Genomic DNA, 23,668 nt, shown 5'->3' on the forward strand with positions numbered 1-23,668 from the left:
AAAGGTTCCTTAAAAATATTAATAACATCAGAAAATATATACCGATGGCCTAAGATGAGGCTACAACACCAAATATGCAAACAGTGGAGAGTAATTTCGCTGCTTTGCCGTCTGGCGCAGTGATAGTCAACTACATATGTATATAGCGCGGTATTTAGGACGACGGCGGGAAACATAAATTAGCATTTAATTTGTTTTATTAAAATTTTCAGAAGATGGTGATTAGTTTAGTATAATTAACGGTAAGTTAATAACTTTTGCGACTCTACAAAATTATTGATCTTGTTTTACATTCCAATTTATAGTGGGCCTTTAAAGGCCCATTACCTTTCCGGAGCAAAATATAAAGGTTTCTTAAAAAACATTAATAACATAAGAAAATGCATACCGATGACCTAAAATAAGGTTACGACACCAAACATATGCAAGATTTCCTGTAATATATGAAAACAGTGGAGAGTCAATTCACTGTTTTGCCGTCTGGCGCAGTGATAATCAACTACCGCGCGGTATTTAGGACGACGGCGGGAAACATAATACGACCCGCGTTATGAAAATAAACATTTTATTTATTTTAATCAAATCGTTCAGAAGGTGATGATAAATGTAGTATTAACGGTAAGTTAATAATTTTTAAGACTCTACAAAATTATCGATCTTGTTTTTTTACATTCCCATTTTAAAAATTAAAAGCCGTTTCGGAAAGGTAGTGGGCCTTTAAGGTCTAATATATTTTAACTTGCATATATAATCATTTTACCCGAGTTGCTATCGTATATTAGGCTAATATACAGATATTTCATGCTCGATTTTTAATAAGGAATTTTTACTTATATACTGACAGTACATGTTATAATAGTCCGCTAAACCTGCATATATTATAAGTATTTTTATTATTGCATAGGGAAATCCTAATAATATATAAGGATTAACTTGAATATATTTTTTATGTTATGGAGATATAACACAAAAATCTGAGTGTACTCTAAATAAACCGCGAAGCGGTTTATGATGAGAGTACACTCAGATTTTTGTGTTATATCTCCATAACATAAAAAATATATTCAAATTAATCCTTATAATTCAATTTACTAAAGATAATCTCTTCAATATTCAAAATTCATTTTGGGACTCTTTTGTCTATGAAATCATTACGCCGTCATCTCGGCCAATCAGAAGCAACGTTATAAACGGCAACGCCATTTTTTCCTTGATGGGCTGATAAAGTAAACTTTTAAGCCAATGAAAAATGCTCGTAACAAGCAAAATTGAATTATATATAGGAAGGTTTAGTGGACTAATATGTTATAAAGGCGAATATGTACAGATAAATATGTGGATTTAGTAAATTTAATAAATAGGTCAATGAAAATGCTGGGATAAAACAACATAACAATGCACTTCGAAAAAATATAGGGCTGTTTGATTTTTTTTATTGTTATACACGTGCCGTCACTGAGGTTCGAACCTTTTTTCTGACATGAATCTACATCAAAATTTTAGATGGAGTATAACGTACGTGTTATGACTCCGAATGTTGTAACATTTTATCTTTATGGAAAGATGCAACGGACCGCGAGCAGCAGGGAGCATATGATTCCATACAAGATCTAACTATGAGATTAGGAGAAACTTTTTTTCACCAAGAGCTACTAAGATATGGAACGATCTACCAGAAAATGTAGTGATGGCGCCAAATATAAGCTCCTTCAAAAATGCGTTAGACAAACATTGGAAAGAACAAGAACTCTTATACAACTACAAAGCCTTTATACATCATTAATTTATTATTATTACCGGATAAAAATGTATTAACTGTAAACTCTATATTTTGTCTGAGTCCTGAACCAGAAATAAACTTATCTTATATAAAACGGTAGCGCAATGCAACGTTTCTACCTTTGTAAGTAAGGCCATTATAGTCGATAATATTATTTCAAACATTTGTCAATAAATTTCCGTGCACAATCAATGTTTTATTTGCACTTATTTACAGTCTTCTATAATTTACTATAAACTTTTTAGTGTTGGATTAAAAATATCAACTTATCTTCTTAACTTTTGTTTGTTAGTATTGATTATCATCATTTTTGCTCTGTTTATTGCCTAGCTACGACGCCATATTGAATGTAAACTGTAACGAAAGAAGTCGGCGCAGAGTGGCAGACCTGGATGCTAGAGATATAAGAAATATCAAAATCTGTATCAATGTTTATCTAGTGTGTAAGTAATTCATTTTAACGTATATATAACCTTTAATCATGTATTTGGTAGTAAAGCATGGTGAAAGAAATATCGGTTTAAACGCTGACATTCAATTTTGAATATTTGCCAAATCAAAACACAAGGTGCTCGGTAGATGAGTTACTGTAACAAAACAATAAAATATGTTACTGCGTCTCCAGCTTGATTCGTAAATTGCCTTAGGCGTATGAGTAGTATATCTATCTTGCAAAATACTTCAGATTTTGTTGTGAATATTTTTGGAAGGAAACCATGCAGCACAACATTTCTTTTAATTCGAAATGGCCGTTTTGTCAAAATTATTGTGCCCACTACTGGCAGTAGTGGTGGGACATCGGTTGGGGATTCAAACCGATCCGATGATCGGATCGGTTAATGCTGCCGATGTCGTTTAGCGATTATTTAATCGGTTTCAAGAATGTCTTCCACGACAAACTGCAGTGTTATTTGATTGCCCTCAAACTACTACAAGTTGCTTAATTTTAGTGTTGGGAATCGGTTGTAAAATGGTAATCGATCATCGGTTTAGGACAATTTACTAATTATCGATTTTATAATCGGATACTATTTATAGAAAGCTCTCCTGTATTTATATATTTCACCTTTTAGTTTTTCTGAAGAATTTTAGAAAGATATCCACTGAACCAACAGTCATGAAGAAGTATTTTTTTTAATTCAAACTCTTGAGTATCTATGATGTTTAAAATATTTTGATATGTGATTTTGCACTGATATATAAATAATAAAGGTTCAGAACAGTATAAGATAAGCATGAGTTATCTCCCATTTTAATAATCGATTATTACCTTTCATAATCGATAGTCTTTGGAAAAGTCATAATCGATCGATCATCGATTAAAATCGAGAATGGGTCCAACACTACTTAATTTGCTGTGTGCGTGTTTCTCACTTATTTTGCTATTTCATTTTTTCATATATAGCTTACATCATTATTGATATTGTGGTACTCTGTTACTGTATATAAACTGTATATCAATATTAAACCCTAACTCACTTTTGTTAATTTAAGTACCACTAGTACTTAAGAACACTTGCATGAACTTGCACACTATATTTTATATAATCCTATAGTACAGTAGTGTTGTGGTAGACTTGCACACTATATTTTATATAATCCTATAGTACAGTAGTGTTGTGGTAGACTTGTAGAACGAATAATCATACCCTGCCTCCACTCCGTTCCCGGCAGGGTATGAATTCCACCCCATTGCCGCTAGTGTTGCAAGCCCCGATGTGATCCACATCAGGCACTTTGAGACTGATAAAAATATATTTTTCGGGTATTATCCTTATGTAACTGTATTGTTCTGACAACTATGATCAATATTCAATTCACAAACCTTTCGATTATAATCTTTCATCAACTATTAGTGGTAAAATCGACGGCAAACACAACACATGTATAATTCTGTTCAAATACGCCGCCATGTTTGATTTACCGGAAACCGTGACGAAATGAAACAAATATGTTTAAAAGTTTTAAAAAGCCAACAAACTAAGAATAAATATGGTGAAACTGAACAAATGTAAGTATTATTAAGAATTAAGCAAAAAAGAATTTTTAAAGTTCATGTTAAAAACTTTGTAACATTTATTTCTTTCGTAGTGAAAATTTGTAGGTCATTCCATATATGGTACTAGGTGCCATATTTGGAGCGCGAGACTTTCTAACGAGAAGCATCATGGCGGCCAAGTGAGCCGTGTCGGAGATGCGAGCCATTCAAAAGTGCTTCAAAACATAATTTTGACAAGGAGGTGGGTAAATAAATAATCATTTTATGTTAAAAATGTTTGATATTGTTGAATTTAATTAAAAAATTACATGACACACATGAAATGCAACATTTTCACTGCTGGATGTTTTGCAACACTACGGGCAATGGGACGGAATTGTAGCTCTGACGACGACCATCTGTCAGAAATCTTCCGTCCGTCGTTCAGAGCTACGTCAGCTAGTAGACTTGCACACTATATTTTATATAATCCTATAGTACAGTAGTGTTGTGGTAGACTGGTAGTTGGCCCTGCAGGTAGGGCGTAAGAATTGTACCTGCTGCCCCTATTGCATGATCGTAAAAGGCGACTAAATTTAGGATCTTATCTTTTCTCTTCTTCCTAACTGACTTTATCTTTCCTATGGAACGAATATACGTACCCGGCCTGCTATACCTTTCGGCCGGGTACGAATTGGTCCCTATGTGTCGTAGTGGAGCACTGCCTCCGAAAATCACCTGGGCACAGTTTTCTATACTTTTTTGTAGGTTTCCAACTATTTTATGCGTATACATGCATTTACATATTATTTTTGTACAAAACAAACATAACTACCATTCTTTATATCTACCGTACCGCTCATATGACGTCAAATTCGAAATTTGTGGACTTGCCGTATAAATTCCCTTCAGAAAGACCTTCATATGTATTATGTAAAAATATAATGCTTCGATGAGAATTTTATATTTTATGTGGTTCAGTTTTATTGCCTAGTAGGTAAGTCATATCAAACAAGTATGATAAAATGCAAACAAACTTTTTATAGTGGTTTGCATAATCATTACTTTGCTCCATTAGCAGTAATAGGCACCAATTGTAGCTCTAAAGACGACACTATTTTCTGTCTAAAAGTCTTTTGAGCTACAATATTGAAGCTATCTGTCCTAATGCCTTCCTTGGCACCGCCTTACTTTTGGCCTTGAGTTCATGATCAGCGTTCTCCCCTGTGAGGAAGGCTCTGGGTTCTGTCCCCTGGCTGAGAACTTTATCCGATTAATCGGTTACGGGAAACAAGAACCGATCATCGACATCGGAAGGCTCTAAAAAGTTGTCAATCGATTATATCCGATGATCGACCCACCACTAACTGTCAGGTGACCAGTCCTCGGCCAAGTACTTTTTCTCGAAATCGTATGTGTATTTGAATGGTTACACACAAATTTTTATTAGTAAAGTCGTATTCTGATAGAAGACGCTGTCATGCAGGTTTCCATAAAATATTGCTTGAAAATCCGTGTGTAATCATACAAATACAAATGGGATGGCGAGATTTGGTACTTCCTGAAAATTGGTCGCTGACCAGTTTGAAAAAATAATACCATACAAAAATATACAACCCTGGCCGAAGGCGGGATTAAAACACTAACAATTGCAAGTTTTTCTGCATAATCTAGCTAATATGTTAACAGTGAAGATTTGTTTCGCTGTTTTGCCATCTGGCACAGTAATTGTCATCTTATGTGCGGTAATTAGGACGACAGGGAGAAAATAAGACAACCTGCATTATGAAAATTAACATTTAACCCTTAGACTGCTACATACGCTATATATGCGTTGGTTTAAATGGCCCTCAAAGCTACATTCGTAAAAAGACGGTTTTTTACTCTGAGTTTTCAACCGGCGGTCCAATCGTCATATCTCCCTCCTGTTGCTGAAATTATGACTGAAAACGAAAGTAGAATGCTTCCGATTGGTTCTAATGTCATTACATTCGATATTCTCTGGATTATATCCTAAAAATAACCACAGGTGTGGAGGAATTCGAATGGTATACTGACTCGTCAAAATGGCCGCTCCTATAGATCGAAGTGATGAAGAACGTGTACAACAGTTCTTTGCTAGCGATGTGTTAGAAGTTGAAAGTAAAGTTGTTACACAAATTTATTTATATTATCTACACGAAGTTTACCGTCAATGACCGATATCAAAATGATGTTCAGATCAGTCTGGACTGAGATTTAGATAGCATATTATGTAAATTTCTGTGTAATAAAAAAACAGTATAAATTAACACAATCTTTTTACGAGTAGAATCCCAAAAATTAGCATAAATATATTTAGAATCAATGTTTTTGTTACGAACTTCTACAAACACGGCACAGTTTTTGAGTAAAATTAGAATGTGGACGGTTATCAGTTATGTGATATTGGAGTAACAGTACCGATCTTATACCGAAAATAATATGTATATCTATATTGTTGCCTTCGAAAATTTATCCATAACGTTTACTAAAAAGCAGAAATAAATCAATAATATTTGTGATATATGTTTCTAAATTACAGTATAAGTGTAAATTTAAATTCATTATTTCAAAATTATACTAAATCCTTAAAATAGTATATTCATTGTCGATCCTTTTGTATATCATGCCGAGATTTAATAGAATGATATATGAACATTTATCATATAATCCAAAAAGTAACCACATATAGTGTTCAAATGAAAAATGAAATATATATATGTATACAGGCATTATAAATAGATATAATATCTTATACCTTTTTAAAAATATACTTAGTGATATTTAAATAAGTATATTTAGTCTGGTAATGTTGTAACCCTACTTGTATGACTATACATGTACATGTAGATTCGAAACGGTGAAAATACATGCTTAGAATTTTTACTAATACCTTAGAGATTAAGGAAGATTGCTATATGCCACGATTCCATAATTACAGTACTAGACTGATATAATTTTCAAGGTTAAACCTTTAGTTGAAATAGTTCTTAGAACCATTTTTATTTCTGAACAAGTCAACTTCCATTATTGTTTTACCTGTGTACGACATTTATATATCTAATATATATTCCTAGGTATGATCAGGGATATTTTATTTCCATTTGCTTTTACATCTTCATTTTAAAATAACCTAAAGAGCATAGATGTACGAGGTTTCCATAATTCAAATCACAATCCAATTAACAGATGTCCTTACCTGGTTGTCAGTAAGACAATAGCAAATACCCGATGTAGTCCTCTGAATAGCAAATTGCCCGCGGTCAGGTAATTACATGTGAGTTCGATGATTGGTGCCTTTGTGTACAGGTAAACAACATCCTGGTCAAGGTATTACATAACCATTAAACCAAAGGCATGGCTAATTATATATCTATATCAGTGTATCTACTCGTTTATCAATTAAAAATTGAAAGCAACCGCATGGTCTGAAAAATATAGTTTATTTTGCTTAATATCTCAATATTTTGATCTTTTATAATATCAAAAATAAATTCTTTCTACCACATGTTGAAACGTTTTATGGTATTGTAATAAATGTATCTCAATTTATTCGGTTAGCAACACACAACACAATGTTTGTAATGATCAATCATCGGTGTGTACATACCTCAGGCATCATATCCTTGATGCTTTAATCAAAGTTTTCTTAAATTGTTACGTAAAATTTCATTTTAGAGTCACAAACTTTGCAATTCACAATGTATCAAAGATACAGACTACAGGAAAATATAATCTGATTAAAGCTTACCGTATTCATTGCTGAACTCCTCGACATAAAATCCAAAACTTTTATTTTTGTATGGATTTTCTTTCATAATTACACGAAGATACCTGCTATTAGAGCATAAATTAGAGTATTTGAAACATCAAATTTCACTCTTTTAATTATTTACATTCGAGCCAAAGTTATTGTACGATTAACTTCACTCAAAAGTAATCATAAAAAATCGTTGATCGGCTTTTCCTGTGACCGTCGATGTAAGTGATAGCACATCAGTTATAGTACAGCTATAAGCCACGACGATTATGACGTCACACTGTCTAAAGCTAGAAAATATGCATAATCAGGTGGTCAGAAAATTTGACCTCGATATTGGCGGCTTACATGTTATTCCGGTCGCGCGCGGTACGGATAGGTTTCTACACGTGCTAATAAAGCCATTTCCAGCATAAACTGAAATGATCATTTTTGACTGCACAAAGCCTTTAAGCTAATAACTTTTGTGACTCTACAAAATTATCAGTCTCGTTTTACATTCCCATTTTAAAAGATGTTTTGGAAAGGTAATGGGCCTTTAATGGTATATGTCAGTATATAGGGGTTATTTATATATATATCTATGCATTATTGACAGAACGTCGGTTCCTGTGCAGTAACAGCGGATCTGATTTGAAAATGATTCTGATATAGAGACCATTTCCTCCCTATTTCATTACTTTTTTGTGATAATTTGGACCTCAATGATGTTTTGTTTACTAGGAAGATACAATGTCTGCATCAAGACAAAGTAAAAGTTCCCATGGAGGGAAGCCTTTTTCTGCGAGGCTGGACAGCGGTGTGAAGACTACAGCCGACGGTCAAAGATACCCTGAAATTAAACAAGTCGGGTACTACTCTGATATTATAGGCACTGATGCCAGCGATGGAAGATTAGAGGTAGTTCGTTCTAGGAATCAAAATAAATAGTTTTTGCTTTTACATATTGAAGTATTGACATTCGAGGAGATTTAATGTATATGAACTATAATTTCTCTACTCAAGTATTTCTTTTTAAAGAGTAAAAACGTACAATTTTTTCTATAATTAGGTTGTAATTGTATTCTTGTCCAATTGCCAAGAAGTTAAATGAGTGTCTGGTGGTAATCAAATTTAATTTACTGCACAGAATGTCAAGAATGGACCCCTCACAGCTCAGGACACACTCTGGAATGTTGCCAAGGAAAAACACACTCCCCGAGGTGGGTACTATTGTTATAGACCAATGGTTTTATATAGTAATGACATGTACTTAGGTAAACATTGACAAGATAAGCAGTGTCCTGTTTTTGATTTTTAACAACCCCATCCTCCTATATATTGATACTCTATGACCTGTTCGGTATATTGATTAATGTGCTGGTCTTTCACCCAGGGTACTGTTATGATATTTCCTATATAACCGGGGATGGTGGCTAGATGAAGGCCTCCATAAGTTTGCTATTATTGTCACTCATGATTAATACAGAAAGTGATTTCATCTATTATTGTTTTTATAGTTACTACATTTGAAGAGAATACAGATGTGTTGAAGAAGTTACAGAAGCAAGTTTATGGGCCTAGCTCTGAGATTACAACAATATCGGTAAGTCTGAAATCACAACCATATTTTGGCCAAGCTTTATGTATCTGTGTAAAAGTGTTAATATTGAGATTGAAATAGTCCTAAGTGGATGTCTTTGAGATTCATTAATTAATTTCTTTGCTTTTGATTTTCTAGTCATTATATATATATTTCCTAATGGGAAAGTTACAGTGCTCTTAGATGTATACTATTGATTCCATTTTAGCCAGAAGTCCCCACTTCTTACCATTAAATGCTGTATTGATTAATTTTTTATCTGTATCACTTTTTTTTAGGATTTTCCCAGAGAGGCATCTGAGCCAAAGGTGCAGTTGCCTTTTTACACAAAGCCTGGAGAATGTCCCAGGAAGATCGAAATTGAAAGGTCAGCTACGTTTGGTTTTATACAGAAAGGGGGGGGATTGCATATTGATGTAGATGACCATAAACACATTGTACTAGTCACCATAAAATTACACTAGGAACATTGGTTGTCTAACAAATATGCTTACATAATGATAATTTCAAACCTGAAGAAAAGGTTTAGAAAAAACAAAAACAAATAAATATTTTGTATTTACTTTTCTCCAATGCTTAATAAACAACAGCAAATAAATATTTTGTATTTACTTTTCTTCAATGCATAATAAAGAAAAGCAAATAAATATTTTGTATTTACTTTTCTTCAATATGTAATAATAATTTTTTTTTTATTTAGAATGACAGTGCTAGTTGAGTGTAATTATGTTATTGTTACAGACTTGTTTAAATATTTCAGACGAAGACGACAGTACAATGATTTAGAGTTACAAACACTACTAGTGGAGGAGGCAATCAAAACAGAACTGTTAATGCCAAAAACCCAAAATGGGCCGGTACAGTTGAACTCTGACCAGGAAGACCCTGCCCCTTTTCCACCCTACCTGCCCTTGGACATTTTTGATAATGAAGAGTTTGACTGTCGTCAACCATCAGAATGGATAGCGATGGGAATTGAGAATGGCGTGAGAAAACCTGTACCAGGAATGGCACTTCTACCCACAGATGATAAACATAAAGATTGTAAGTATAGTGAATAGAAAACTACCCCAATACATGTACTCTACTGCTGATTTATTTCTCAAATATCTGAACTTATGACGTCGTTACAGTGGATCCAATGGACCCCAGTATTGTATATGATTGGTTTGTTGTTACAGTGGATCCAATGGATCCCAGTATTGTATATGATTGGTTTGTTGTTACAGTGGATCCAATGGACCCCAGTATTGTATATGATTGGTTTGTTGTTGCAGTGGATCCAATGGACCCCAGTATTGTATATGATTGGTTTGTTGTTACAGTGGATCCAATGGACCCCAGTATTGTATATGATTGGTTTGTTGTTACAGTGGATCCAATGGACCCCAGTATTGTATATGATTGGTTTGTTGTTGCAGTGGATCCAATGGACCCCAGTATTGTATATGATTGGTTTGTTGTTACAGTGGATCCAATGGATCCCAGTATTGTATATGATTGGTTTGTTGTTACAGTGGATCCAATGGACCCCAGTATTGTATATGATTGGTTTGTTGTTACAGTGGATCCAATGGACCCCAGTATTGTATATGATTGGTTTGTTGTTACAGTGGATCCAATGGACCCCAGTATTGTATATGATTGGTTTGTTGTTACAGTGGATCCAATGGACCCCAGTATTGTATATGATTGGTTTGAAGTTGGAGTCCTCGACTATGATGACGTTAACAAACACTATCTCGTGCAAAAAGTCAATGGTCAGGGTCGAATCCTGGACAACTCTGGAAAGCCTGTTGTCAACGGTGGAGTACAGGCAGATGGTGAGTGATACAGTGTGATGTTGTCTTCTCCATATTGTACCCATACAAATATTAACCCTAATTTTCACCAAAATTATCTACATTCTCTGATACCATAATGATTTATCATTATGATTTTTTTCTTTTGCTTTTAGGAACTCGTTTGAACTTGCCTCAACAGTATATGATTCCAAGGGTGCGTGTCATGTTTAAAGGCGAGGATCCACGTGTGTTTGCCCGTCGTGTAAATTCAGCGTTTCGTCTGAGGAAGGAGACTGAGGCCCTACTGAGGTATAACCTCTATATCGACTGTATGCCGATGGATGGTGTTGGAGAATTAGACCAAGCTTCTCTCAAGAGGATGATTGACTGTGCCAAAAATTCACCGGGACTTGGCAAGGACAAAGGGTATTTACAGAACTTTTCATATCCTTAAAGAAGGGGAAATTGAATAAATGGTTAAAAATCTAGAACAATTTTTTGAAAGAAAATCACAGGGCACTCATTTGAAACATATTTTCTGTTAATACAGGAGTAATTGTTTACTTTAAAATATGCTTTTATGGTTATTAATATCAAGACTGAAAAACCTTCACATCACTTAGCTATTAACAGTGTAGGTAAGACGGTTGTTGGTGGATTGTATTAACTACAGTATCAACAACATTTTTCCTGAGAACAATTAAATTTGATAATGTGATTTTTGTTTGCCAGACTGGAGGACTATGTACAAGTACTAGAGAAGGAAGTCAACATTGACTTCTGTCGTTCCATGAACAGAATCATATTTGATCAAACTGTTGAAGATGATCCAGTTACATTTGCATTCATCACCAAACCAGAAACCAATGTCCAGCCAGTGCCAGAGAAAGGTAAATAGAGATAACATAACCTCAAAGGAGAAGAAATACATCATTTTGTATTACATTTGTTTAGCTTGACAAAACTTTGGAGAAGATTGCTTGGAAAGTTGCTTTGCATGTTTGCTGATATTATATTTCAATATTTGTAGGCTGTGAAAAGTTGAAGTGTTTGTTTGTGATGCCATACTTTTTCTGCCACCCTGTAGGTTGCTGTATGGACATAGAACCATACGAGTATGATGACCAGTATGATCAGTTTGCCTTTAAGTCTCTGTTGACATTGGTGGAGAGTATTCAGGCATGTGGTAAGGTTCGTACGGAGTGTAACAAAGTAGCGGTCATGTCTCTGTTCCACATCCCTACCACCAAACCAATGAGGCTGGAGGAGTTCGAACAGACACAATCACAGGCCACATCACAGGTAAATATAGCTACACAATCACAGGCCACATCACAGGTAAATATAGCTACACAATCACAGGCCACATCACAGGTAAATATAGCTACACAATCACAGGCCACATCCACAGGTAAATATAGCTACACAATCACAGGCCACATCACAGGTAAATATAGCTACACAATCACAGGCCACATCACAGGTAAATATAGCTACACAATCACAGGCCACATCACAGGTAAATATAGCTACACAATCACAGGCCACATCACAGGTAAATATAGCTACACAATCACAGGCCACATCACAGGTAAATATAGCTACACAATCACAGGCCACATCACAGGTAAATATAGCTACACAATCACAGGCCACATCACAGGTAAATATAGCCACACAATCACAGGCCACATTATAGGGAAATATAGCTACACAATCACAGGCCACATCACAGGTAAATATAGCTACACAATCACAGGCCACATCACAGGTAAATATAGCTACACAATCACAGGCCACATCACAGGTAAATATAGCTACACAATCACAGGCCACATCACAGGTAAATATAGCTACACAATCACAGGCCACATCACAGGTAAATATAGCTACACAATCACAGGCCACATCACAGGTAAATATAGCTACACAATCACAGGCCACATCACAGGTAAATATAGCTACACAATCACAGGCCACATCACAGGTAAATATAGCTACACAATCACAGGCCACATCACAGGTAAATATAGCTACACAATCACAGGCCACATCACAGGTAAATATAGCTACACAATCACAGGCCACATCACAGGTAAATATAGCTACACAATCACAGGCCACATCACAGTTAATATAGCTACACAATCACAGGCCACATCACAGGTAAATATAGCTACACAATCACAGGCCACATCACAGGTAAATATAGCCACACAATCACAGGCCACATTATAGGGAAATATAGCTACACAATCACAGGCCACATCACAGGTAAATATAGCTACACAATCACAGGCCACATCACAGGTAAATATAGCTACACAATCACAGGCCACATCACAGTTAATATAGCTACACAATCACAGGCCACATCACAGGTAAATATAGCTACACAATCACAGGCCACATCACAGGTAAATATAGCTACACAATCACAGGCCACATCACAGGTAAATATAGCTACACAATCACAGGCCACATCACAGTTAATATAGCTACACAATCACAGGCCACATCACAGGTAAATATAGCTACACAATCACAGGCCACATCACAGGTAAATATAGCCACACAATCACAGGCCACATTATAGGGAAATATAGCTACACAATCACAGGCCACATCACAGGTAAATATAGCTACACAATCACAGGCCACATCACAGTTAATATAGCTACACAATCACAGGCCACATCACAGGTAAATATAGCTACACAATCACAGGCCACATCACAGGTAAATATAGCCACACAATCACAGGCCACATTATAGGGAAATATAGCTACACAATCACAGGCCACATCACAGGTAAATATAGCTACACAATCACAGGCCACATCACAGGTAAATATAGCTACACAATCACAGGCCACATCACAGTTAATATAGCTACACAATCACAGGCCACATCACAGGTAAATATAGCTACACAATCACAGGCCACATCACAGGTAAATATAGCTACACAATCACAGGCCACATCACAGGTAAATATAGCTACACAATCACAGGCCACATCACAGGTAAATATAGCTACACAATCACAGGCCACATCACAGGTAAATATAGCTACACAATCACAGGCCACATCACAGGTAAATATAGCTACACAATCACAGGCCACATCACAGGTAAATAATCACAGGCCACATCACAGGTAAATATAGCTACACAATCACAGGCCACATCACAAGTATATATAGCTACACAATCGCAGGCCACATCACAGTTACTGCCGTTCTATCATAAGATTGCACGATTGTGTTACAGTACCAGTGTATCGACTCACTGTAGTAGATTATATCGCTACATGTTACAGGTGAAGTGTCTATGTAACATGTATTGTGATTGGCTGAGTTGATCTAAAAATAGAAGAGAAAAACGTGTGTGCACAATAAAGCTGTTTTTCCCAGTGAAATACGAAATATAAAACAGTTCTTTTTACCAGAGATTTCTCTGTCATATGTTAGGCCTAATCTCAAACATAACCACACAGTCCATAATAGCGACTTAGTTCCGAACCAGGAATGTCAGACAGGACATCGATGATAGCTAATTCTGTGAACTCGGATGTTACGAAGCCTGTATTTCATGGCATGAAATATTATACGTACTTGGCAACATTGTACTGAGGAGAGTATGGTGGTTGGAAGACAAATTTTAGTCCACGTTGTTCAAGCGTGTTTGTTATCATTTGTTCACCTGCTCTGCGACAGAACAGACACATTTTCATTTACATGCAAGTACCTACGTTTGCCTCAATAAGTTTCTTTCGAATTTCACGACCATTAATGCTTGTTTTCATTTTCTTCTGATGTTCAACGAATTTAACAACTTCTTCACTGACCTTTGTTGGTGTCTTGATAGGCCGAACACGTGGAAGCAGAGAACCTTGCTGTTTCTCGTACAACTTCACGATGTTTCGGCAGGTGGATTTACAAACGCCGACCGCTTTAGATATATTTCGTTATAACACCACATCATTGTACATTTTCACTACCCTTTCGCGTACTTTTAGATCGGTTCATGGCTTTGACATGTCGACATATGATCGATTAGGGACTGCTTCTAATTTTAGCTGTGATCGGTTGAACTGCTTCTAATTTTGGCGCAATTTTAGTGAGATATTAAAATAGTAACATACACTTGTGCAAACACACATGTACCAGTAACTTATAATATGCATGCGTTGACAGCTTGGTGATCGACGATTTTTAGTACTTCCACACTTTATTATTCAGTATAAAGTTCAACTTAAGAGTTAATTTAACATTTTAGATATACATGTACCTTACCATAATTATGAAACTGAACAGTTATGTTTTAGCAGATACTTTCTTCCTGACCTTCATATTTATTCATTACCAGTATTATTATGTTTATGTATTCTTCTACAGCTAGATTATCTAGTATAACCTATGGAAGCCGTAAGTCAGAATGTCCCCTCACGGCTTGCGTAATAACCTGATTGTGTGTTATCTCTTTCTATGTTTGATTTTTTTTTGCAATCATATTATTTATATATTTACAACAGCTATTTCAGGAAACTTGGTCCGTCAAGTTCGTCACATGTGCTAGGTGTACTACGGAAAAAACACCCCGGATCAAAACAGTCATGTATATTTTTACAGCGCGAATTCTATATATCAGTGTTATTTATTTTACAGCATAATACTTCTATTTTACAACTATTAATTTTTCAGATGTTTATCTATTTGAACATTTGTAATTGTTTACCCCGGATGTACAACTAGGTTGTGGAACGTGTAGACTCTATACACACATCAGCCAATCACAATGCATGTTACATAGACACTTCACCTGTAACATGTAGCGATGTAATCTACTGCAGTGAGTCGATACACTAGTACTGTAACACAATCGTGCAATCTTATGATAGAACGGCAGTAATATAGCTACACAATCACAGGCCACATCACAGGTACATATTAGGCATAAGGGCATGGTATAGCTATTGTAGATTCAGGTTCAGGTTGAGAATTGTAGATGCATGAGAGACATTGAGTTAGAGCAAAATTCATTGTATATAATGAAATGCACAAAAATAATTGATTGAAAACAAATATCACCCAATAATCATTTAATGAAATTAACTTGGCTTTGAGTTCATTTGAAAATAATGATCAATTTTTAGGGCTGTCACGGGTACTAAATTTTGTCCCCGGGTACCCGAATTTTAGTACCCGACCCGTACCCAGGTACTCGACACAGATCTACTGCTTTTGTAACAAATTGGGTTACGTTGTGTTTGTTGTTTGGAAAGATTGGTTGATGGACGGAGATTCGATGAAATCATATGTGGGTTCAGTAAAGATAGCTTCAGTCGTTAAGTGTCTACTTCATTTCTATTTGACATTCATAATTGCTAATGAGCTGCCGTAAAGTGTCAGTCTGGCCAGCGTGTCTGTAGCTATACCAGTCCCAGAGGAAATGTTTTTGCACATGCGCAACAGGAAGTACTACATTTGGACGGTCTCTTGTGTTATCGGATATGACTATAGTGTGACCTATTTAAGTGCACATGTCCGTCAAGTAGATTGTTCTCGCATCAAAAGACGGTCATGAGAATTAAAATGTATTGAAAAGATAAGGTTTCATCCTTGGTGAGTGAAAACAAAAACAAATGAGTTGGATTTTGTAATACTTTTAATATAAGTTCTGGACTTGTTTACGTACATCCAGACGAATTGTCCTATTTTGACGGGTACCCGGGTACACATTTTTTGACCCGGTTACATCCCCAACCCGACCCGTAACCGGGTACTCGGGTACTCGTAACAGCCCTATCAATTTTTATATCTGAAATTGGCATTCTGTATCTTAGATGTCATTATAATAATTAACCTATGATTTTTCCAGGTGTCGCTGTTCTTAAAAGACAGCTGGATTTCCACTCTGAGAAATGCTATCAGGACTTCCTTGCGTGATGTAGGTAAGGGTTGGTTTAACATTCATGAGACCAATTTTGAAGTGTACCAGATCTCCAAGCTCAAGGCTTTCATGGAGATGGTCAAGTTTATCATGCAGGACTCAATGAGGTACCTTGTCCAGGATTCTCTCGTCCACTTTACTCAGATGGTGATGGATGCCTGTCACTCAACTCTCAAACTGGAGGACGACTTTGTGTGGGGGCCAGACTACATCACAAGTACATACAGGTTTGTGTCACTGGTTATCTTATGTTTGTCTGCAGGTACCATTGAGTTATTTCAAAATTCACTATGTCCAAAGAGTTATCTTTATAAGATTTATGGTATATGTGTAGTTACTTATTTTGTTACTTGACTGAATAGTGGCACTACCTCAAATGCCTTTACTGATTATTTTGTTTCCTGGTGAAATTCTTTTAATTAATGAACACTTGGTAGTTACAATCTTACTTCAAAGAGTTCAAAATTGATTTTAGTATATATATGTAAAAAGGACACTGAAGCTGTGCTTATTTAAAGTTCCCTATATTACAGGCCTAAGAAGAATGCCCTATTCCTGGTAGACCTTATCCTGGACACTCAGGGTGTCCACTACAGCACTAACCTGAACAGCTTTGAGTCCATGCTCATCGGCCTGTTTGATAAGGGGATACAGTCGACTCAGAACATTCCTCAGCTTGAGAAGGTAAGGCATTCATCAAGGGACTGTCAGGCTGACAGATAAAATAGTCATTTTGTATGGATATTTGATTATCTAGGGAGTGTCAGGCTGACAGTTAGTATAGTCATTTTGTATGGATATTTGATTATCTAGGGACTGTCAGGCTGACAGATAGTATTGTCATTTTGTATGGATATTTGATTATCTAGGGAGTGTCAGGCTGACAGATAGTATACTGTATAGTCATTTTGTATGGATATTTGATTATCTAGGGAGTGTCAGGCTGACAGATAGTATAGTTATTTTGTATGGATGTTTGATCATCTAGGGACTGTCAGGCTGACAGATAGTATAGTCATTTTGTATGGATATTTGATTATCAAGGGACTGTCAGGCTGACAGATAGCATAGTCATTTTGTATGGATATTTGATCATCTAGGGACTGTCAGGCTGACAGAGAGTATAGTCATTTTGTATTAATGTTTGATCGTCTAGGGACTGTCAGGCTGACAGATAGTATAGTCATTTTGTATGGATATTTGATCATCTAGGGACTGTCAGGGTGACAGATAGTATAGTCATTTTGTATGGATATTTGATCATCTAGGGACTGTCAGGCTAACAGATAGTATTGTCATTTTGTATGGATATTTGATTATCTAGGGACTGTCAGACTGACAGATAGTATAGTCATTTTGTATGGATATTTGATTATCTAGGGAGTGTCAGGCTGACAGATAGTATACTGTATAGTCATTTTGTATGGATATTTGATTATCTAGGGAGTGTCAGGCTGACAGATAGTATTGTCATTTTGTATGGATATTTGATCATCTAGGGACTGTCAGACTGACAGATAGTATAGTCATTTGTATGGATGTTGGATCAACTAGGGACTGTCAGGCTGACAGATAGTATAGTCATTTTGTATGGATGATGGATCATCTAGGGACTGTCAGACTGACAGATAGTATAGTCATTTTGTATGGATATTTGATTATCTAGGGACTGTCAGGCTGACAGCTAGTATAGTCATTTTGTATGGATGTTTGATCATCTAGGGACTGTCAGGCTGACAGTATGTATAGTAATTTTGTATGGATGATGGATCATCTAAGGAGTGTCAGGCTGACAGATAGTATAGTCATTTTGTATGGATATTTGATTATCTAGGGACTGTCAGACTGACAGATAGTATAGTCATTTTGTATGGATGATGGATCATCTAGGGACTGTCAGGCTGACAGCTAGTATAGTCATTTTGTATGGATGATGGATCATCTAGGGACTGTCAGGCTGACTGCTAGTATAGTAATTTTGTATGGATGATGGATCATCTAAGGAGTGTCAGGCTGACCGATAGTATAATCATTTTGTATGGATATTTCATTATCTAGGGACTGTCAGACTGACAGAGAGTATAGTCATTTTGTATGAATATTTGATCATCTAGGGACTGTCAGACTGACAGATAGTATAGTCATTTTGTATGGATGATGGATCATCTAGGGACTGTCAGGCTGACAGCTAGTATAGTCATTTTGTATGGATATTTGATTATCTAGGGACTGTCAGACTGACAGATAGTATAGTCATTTTGTATGGATGATGGATCATCTAGGGACTGTCAGGCTGACAGCTAGTACAGTAATTTTGTATGGATGATGGATCATCTAAGGAGTGTCAGGCTGACCGATAGTATAATCATTTTGTATGGATATTTGATTATCTAGGGACTGTCAGACTGACAGAGAGTATAGTCATTTTGTATGGATATTTGATCATCTAGGGACTGTCAGGCTGACAGATAATATAGTCATTTTGTATGGATATTTGATTTTCTAGGGACTGTCAGGCTGACAGAGAGTATAGTCATTTTGTATGGATATTTGATCATCTAGGGACTGTCAGGCTGACAGATAGTATACTGTATAGTCATTTCGTTAGATATTTGATCATCTAGGGACTGTCAGGCTGACAGAGAGTATAGTTATTTTGTATGGATGTTTGATCTTCTAGGGACTGTCAGACTGACAGATAGTATAGTCATTTTGTATGGATATTTGATTATCTAGGGAGTGTCAGGCTGACAGATAGTATAGTCATTTTGTATGGATATTTGATCATCTAGGGACTGTCAGACTAACTGATAGTATAGTCATTTTGTATGGATATTTGATTATCTAGGGGGTGTCAGGCTGACAGATAGTATACTGTATAGTCATTTTGTATGGATATTTGATTATCTAGGGACTGTCAGGCTGACAGATAGTATAGTTATTTTGTATGGATGTTTGATTATCTAGGGACTGTCAGGCTGACAGATAGTATAGTCATTTTGTATGGATATTTGATTATCTAGGGGGTGTCAGGCTGACAGATAGTATACTGTATAGTCATTTTGTATTGATATTTGATTATCTAGGGACTGTCAGGCTGACAGATAGTATAGTCATTTTGTATGGATATTTGATTATCTAGGGGGTGTCAGGCTGACAGATAGTATAGTCATTTTGTATTAATGTTTGATTATCTAGGGAGTGTCAGGCTGACAGATAGTATACTGTATAGTCATTTTGTATGGATATTTGATTATCTAGGGACTGTCAGGCTGACAGATAGTATAGTCATTTTGTATGGATATTTGATTATCTAGGGGGTGTCAGGCTGACAGATAGTATACTGTATAGTCATTTTGTATGGATATTTGATCATCTAGGGACTGTCAGGCTGACAGATAGTATAGTTATTTTGTATGGATGTTTGATTATCTAGGGACTGTCAGGCTGACAGAGAGTATAGTCATTTTGTATGGATATTTTATTATCTAGGGACTGTCAGACTGACAGCTAGTATAGTCATTTTGTATTAATGTTTGATTATCTAGGGAGTGTCAGGCTGACAGATAGTATAGTCATTTTGTATTAATGTTTGATTATCTAGGGAGTGTCAGGCTGACAGATAGTATACTGTATAGTCATTTTGTATGGATATTTGATTATCTAGGGACTGTCAGACTGACAGATAGTATAGTCATTTTTTATGGATGATGGATCATCTAGGGACTGTCAGACTGACAGATAGTATAGTTATTTTGTATGGATATTTGATCATCTAGGGACTGTCAGACTGACAGATAGTATAGTCATTTTGTATGGATATTTGATCATCTAGGGACTGTCAGGCTGACAGATAGTATAGTCATTTTGTATGGATATTTGATTATCTAGGGAGTGTCAGGCTGACAGATAGTATAGTCATTTGTATGGATGTTGGATCAACTAGGGACTGTCAGGCTGACAGATAGTATAGTCATTTTGTATGGATGTTTGATCATCAAGGGATTGTCAGGCTGACAGTTAGTATAGTAATTTTGTATGGATGATGGATCATCTAAGGAGTGTCAGGCTGACAGATAGTATACTGTAAAGTCATTTTGTATGGATATTTGATCATCTAGGGACTGTCAGGCTGACAGATAGTATAGTCATTTTGTATGAATATTTGATCATCTAGGGACTGTCAGACTGACAGATAGTATAGTCATTTTGTATGGATATTTGATCATCTAGGGACTGTCAGGCTGACAGATAGTATAGTCATTTTGTATGGATATTTGATTATCTAGGGAGTGTCAGGCTGACAGATAGTATAGTCATTTGTATGGATGTTGGATCAACTAGGGACTGTCAGGCTGACAGATAGTATAGTCATTTTGTATGGATGTTTGATCATCAAGGGATTGTCAGGCTGACAGTTAGTATAGTAATTTTGTATGGATGATGGATCATCTAAGGAGTGTCAGGCTGACAGATAGTATACTGTAAAGTCATTTTGTATGGATATTTGATCATCTAGGGACTGTCAGGCTGACAGATAGTATAGTCATTTTGTATGAATATTTGATCATCTAGGGACTGTCAGGCTGACAGATAGTATAGTCATTTTGTATGAATATTTGATGTGCTGCTTCAAGTATTATTGTCATGAAACAAGTCTTCATGTATTGCTTATTTCTTAAAGATGAAAGCATTGGGAAATCATGAATTTCATTGAATTCTTGGGAGCAAAATCTTAACAAAATATGCTTTCAATTAAAAAAAAAATATATATATTAATAAATGAGGACCATATAAAATGATCAGTTAGTATAAGTACAAATTTGTATCAAAGTTAATGTTACTGTTACAGTACATTCTGGAGGACATTTTCTGGTCTGGAACCCCTCTGTTAGAGTCAGTCGGAGAACATGAACCACCGGTAGAGGAACTGCGCAACAGCATCATTAATGCCATCAACAAAGCTCTCATCCCTCTCAAAGCGTACGCCCGAGAGTATGAGAAACATCTGGAACTCATGAACCTAGACATTAATAAGTACATCCAGTAAGTTATCTACTTCAAATGTGGAGTCATGAATTTAGAAATTAATATAAATATATCAAGTAAAGTGTCACAATCCTAGACATCAATAAAATAATACATCCAGTAAAATATTCATCATTGTATACGTCAACTGTGACCTGTCTGGAGTCTGTGGACAGATTTATTCAGGCTCTTTTTTTACTCAGATAATGAACTTGTATAAATAGGCATCCATTCTAGTAGTGTTGGGAATCGGTTAAGATATCATCATCGATGATCGTATAAAATCAGTTAGTATCAACCGATCGATTTTCGATTATAAATCACTTACTCTTTTGTTAAATTTCATAGAAATGTTAGTTATTTTCAACTATGGCATGAATTTTATTGATATTACTTATCAAAATTTCATATTTGGACATACCCTAAACAGCCTTTTATTTTTTTAATTTTAAACATGTTCATATTTTCAGTTGTATAAGATGTTACCCAATAAAAGAACTATTCACAAAATTCTTGACAAAAAGCAAAAATACAATTATTTTCAAATTCAATTAACAAACTTTGATAATAATGACTTTTAAAATTTAATATCAGTGAAACAATATAAATGCAAGCCTATATGAAATAAAAGCTTCACAATATTGATGGCTGCCATTAATTCATTTTGTTTTCATACTAGCTTCATTTTGCATAGTTTTTTATTCTAATTTATTATCGGATTGTCTCATGTCAATGTAAATGTAACAATTAGGTCAATTAGACATGGATTATAAAAGATCATTGGGACAAGACTACATTCTAGTCTCTGATTCTATAACATGATGAATTTTGATGTAATTCTGTCAGGGAGTACCAGGCCACAGAACACACAGCTCAGGAGGTGAAAAATGAAGTGGAAATGCATCTTAAGGAGAAGGAGTTCATCGAGGCGACTATTCCCAGTAACATCATTATTGGTCCTTTCTGGGTCATTACAGACTCTGTCAAACAGAATCTGTCCAAGAAACGCAAGAACCTGAGTAATGTTGTACTGGAACTTCTGGCCAGACAGCTTAGGAAACAGGCCGACGATGTGAGTATTCTGGGACTATGTGTAACAATTAACACCAAATAAACATAAATTATATATATTGATTGTTTTCTGGATACTTAGACAAATAGCATGACAATTCTGTTAGAGATATCTTTGGTAAATATTCAAAATAATTGGGAATTTGTTTTTACTTTAGACATCAAAGGTTTATGATTATTGTCATATTGTCATATTACTTAAACAAATGATTTTGATATATGTTTATTTGGAATATTTAAAGAGGTAGTGTAATGGAAATGTTTTTTCATTTATTCAGAAAGAAAATTTTAATCCAACAAAAACAAAAAAATAATTATGAAAATCGATCAAGAAATCTTCTAGATATTCAAGATCGAAATTTACCCATAAATTCAAATATAAAGAGGCGATGAGTTATAGTGCAATGTTTTCAAATGGATACGCATCGAGCACGAAGCCATCGTGTTGTCACAGATGCAATCTGTTGCTCACAGTACGTCACTTCCGGTAAAAAGGGGAATTCCCTAAAGTTGAAAATTCTAAAGGTATGTTTTTGAACGGAGATTACTTTTATGCCTTTTATATGTGAAATGATGCACAGGAAAATTTTTTGCTTCGTGTTATAGTATTTTCTATGGTTAATTAATGATTTTATTTAAGGTTTGCTTCCACATTACACTACCTCTTTAAATATGCTCCACTGCCGACGAATGGTAATTTTTCTCTGTC

The 23,668-nt window shown here is 35.6% G+C and overlaps 1 protein-coding gene across 6 annotated transcripts in view; it reads left to right on the top strand.

Annotated features, from left to right (window-relative positions):
* The first annotated feature begins 2,105 nt into the window (after positions 1–2,105).
* Positions 2,106–23,668, top strand: part of LOC138306911 (dynein axonemal heavy chain 1-like) — a 126,839-nt gene continuing 105,276 nt past the window's right edge. For all 6 annotated transcript variants that reach the window (XM_069247488.1, XM_069247505.1, XM_069247522.1 and 3 more), the window contains exons 1-14: positions 2,106–2,223; positions 8,263–8,439; positions 8,669–8,741; positions 9,039–9,124; positions 9,400–9,488; positions 9,882–10,165; positions 10,783–10,944; positions 11,079–11,331; positions 11,638–11,795; positions 11,993–12,207; positions 16,789–17,087; positions 17,394–17,544; positions 21,713–21,906; positions 22,735–22,960. In XM_069247488.1, the coding sequence (XP_069103589.1) occupies positions 8,272–8,439; positions 8,669–8,741; positions 9,039–9,124; positions 9,400–9,488; positions 9,882–10,165; positions 10,783–10,944; positions 11,079–11,331; positions 11,638–11,795; positions 11,993–12,207; positions 16,789–17,087; positions 17,394–17,544; positions 21,713–21,906; positions 22,735–22,960 (2,358 nt within the window). In that variant the 5' untranslated portion in view covers positions 2,106–2,223; positions 8,263–8,271. The remainder of the gene's footprint in view (positions 2,224–8,262; positions 8,440–8,668; positions 8,742–9,038; positions 9,125–9,399; positions 9,489–9,881; positions 10,166–10,782; positions 10,945–11,078; positions 11,332–11,637; positions 11,796–11,992; positions 12,208–16,788; positions 17,088–17,393; positions 17,545–21,712; positions 21,907–22,734; positions 22,961–23,668) is intronic.

Source organism: Argopecten irradians, chromosome 1, assembly GCF_041381155.1.
Source record: "Argopecten irradians isolate NY chromosome 1, Ai_NY, whole genome shotgun sequence".
NCBI lineage: Eukaryota > Metazoa > Mollusca > Bivalvia > Pectinida > Pectinidae > Argopecten > Argopecten irradians.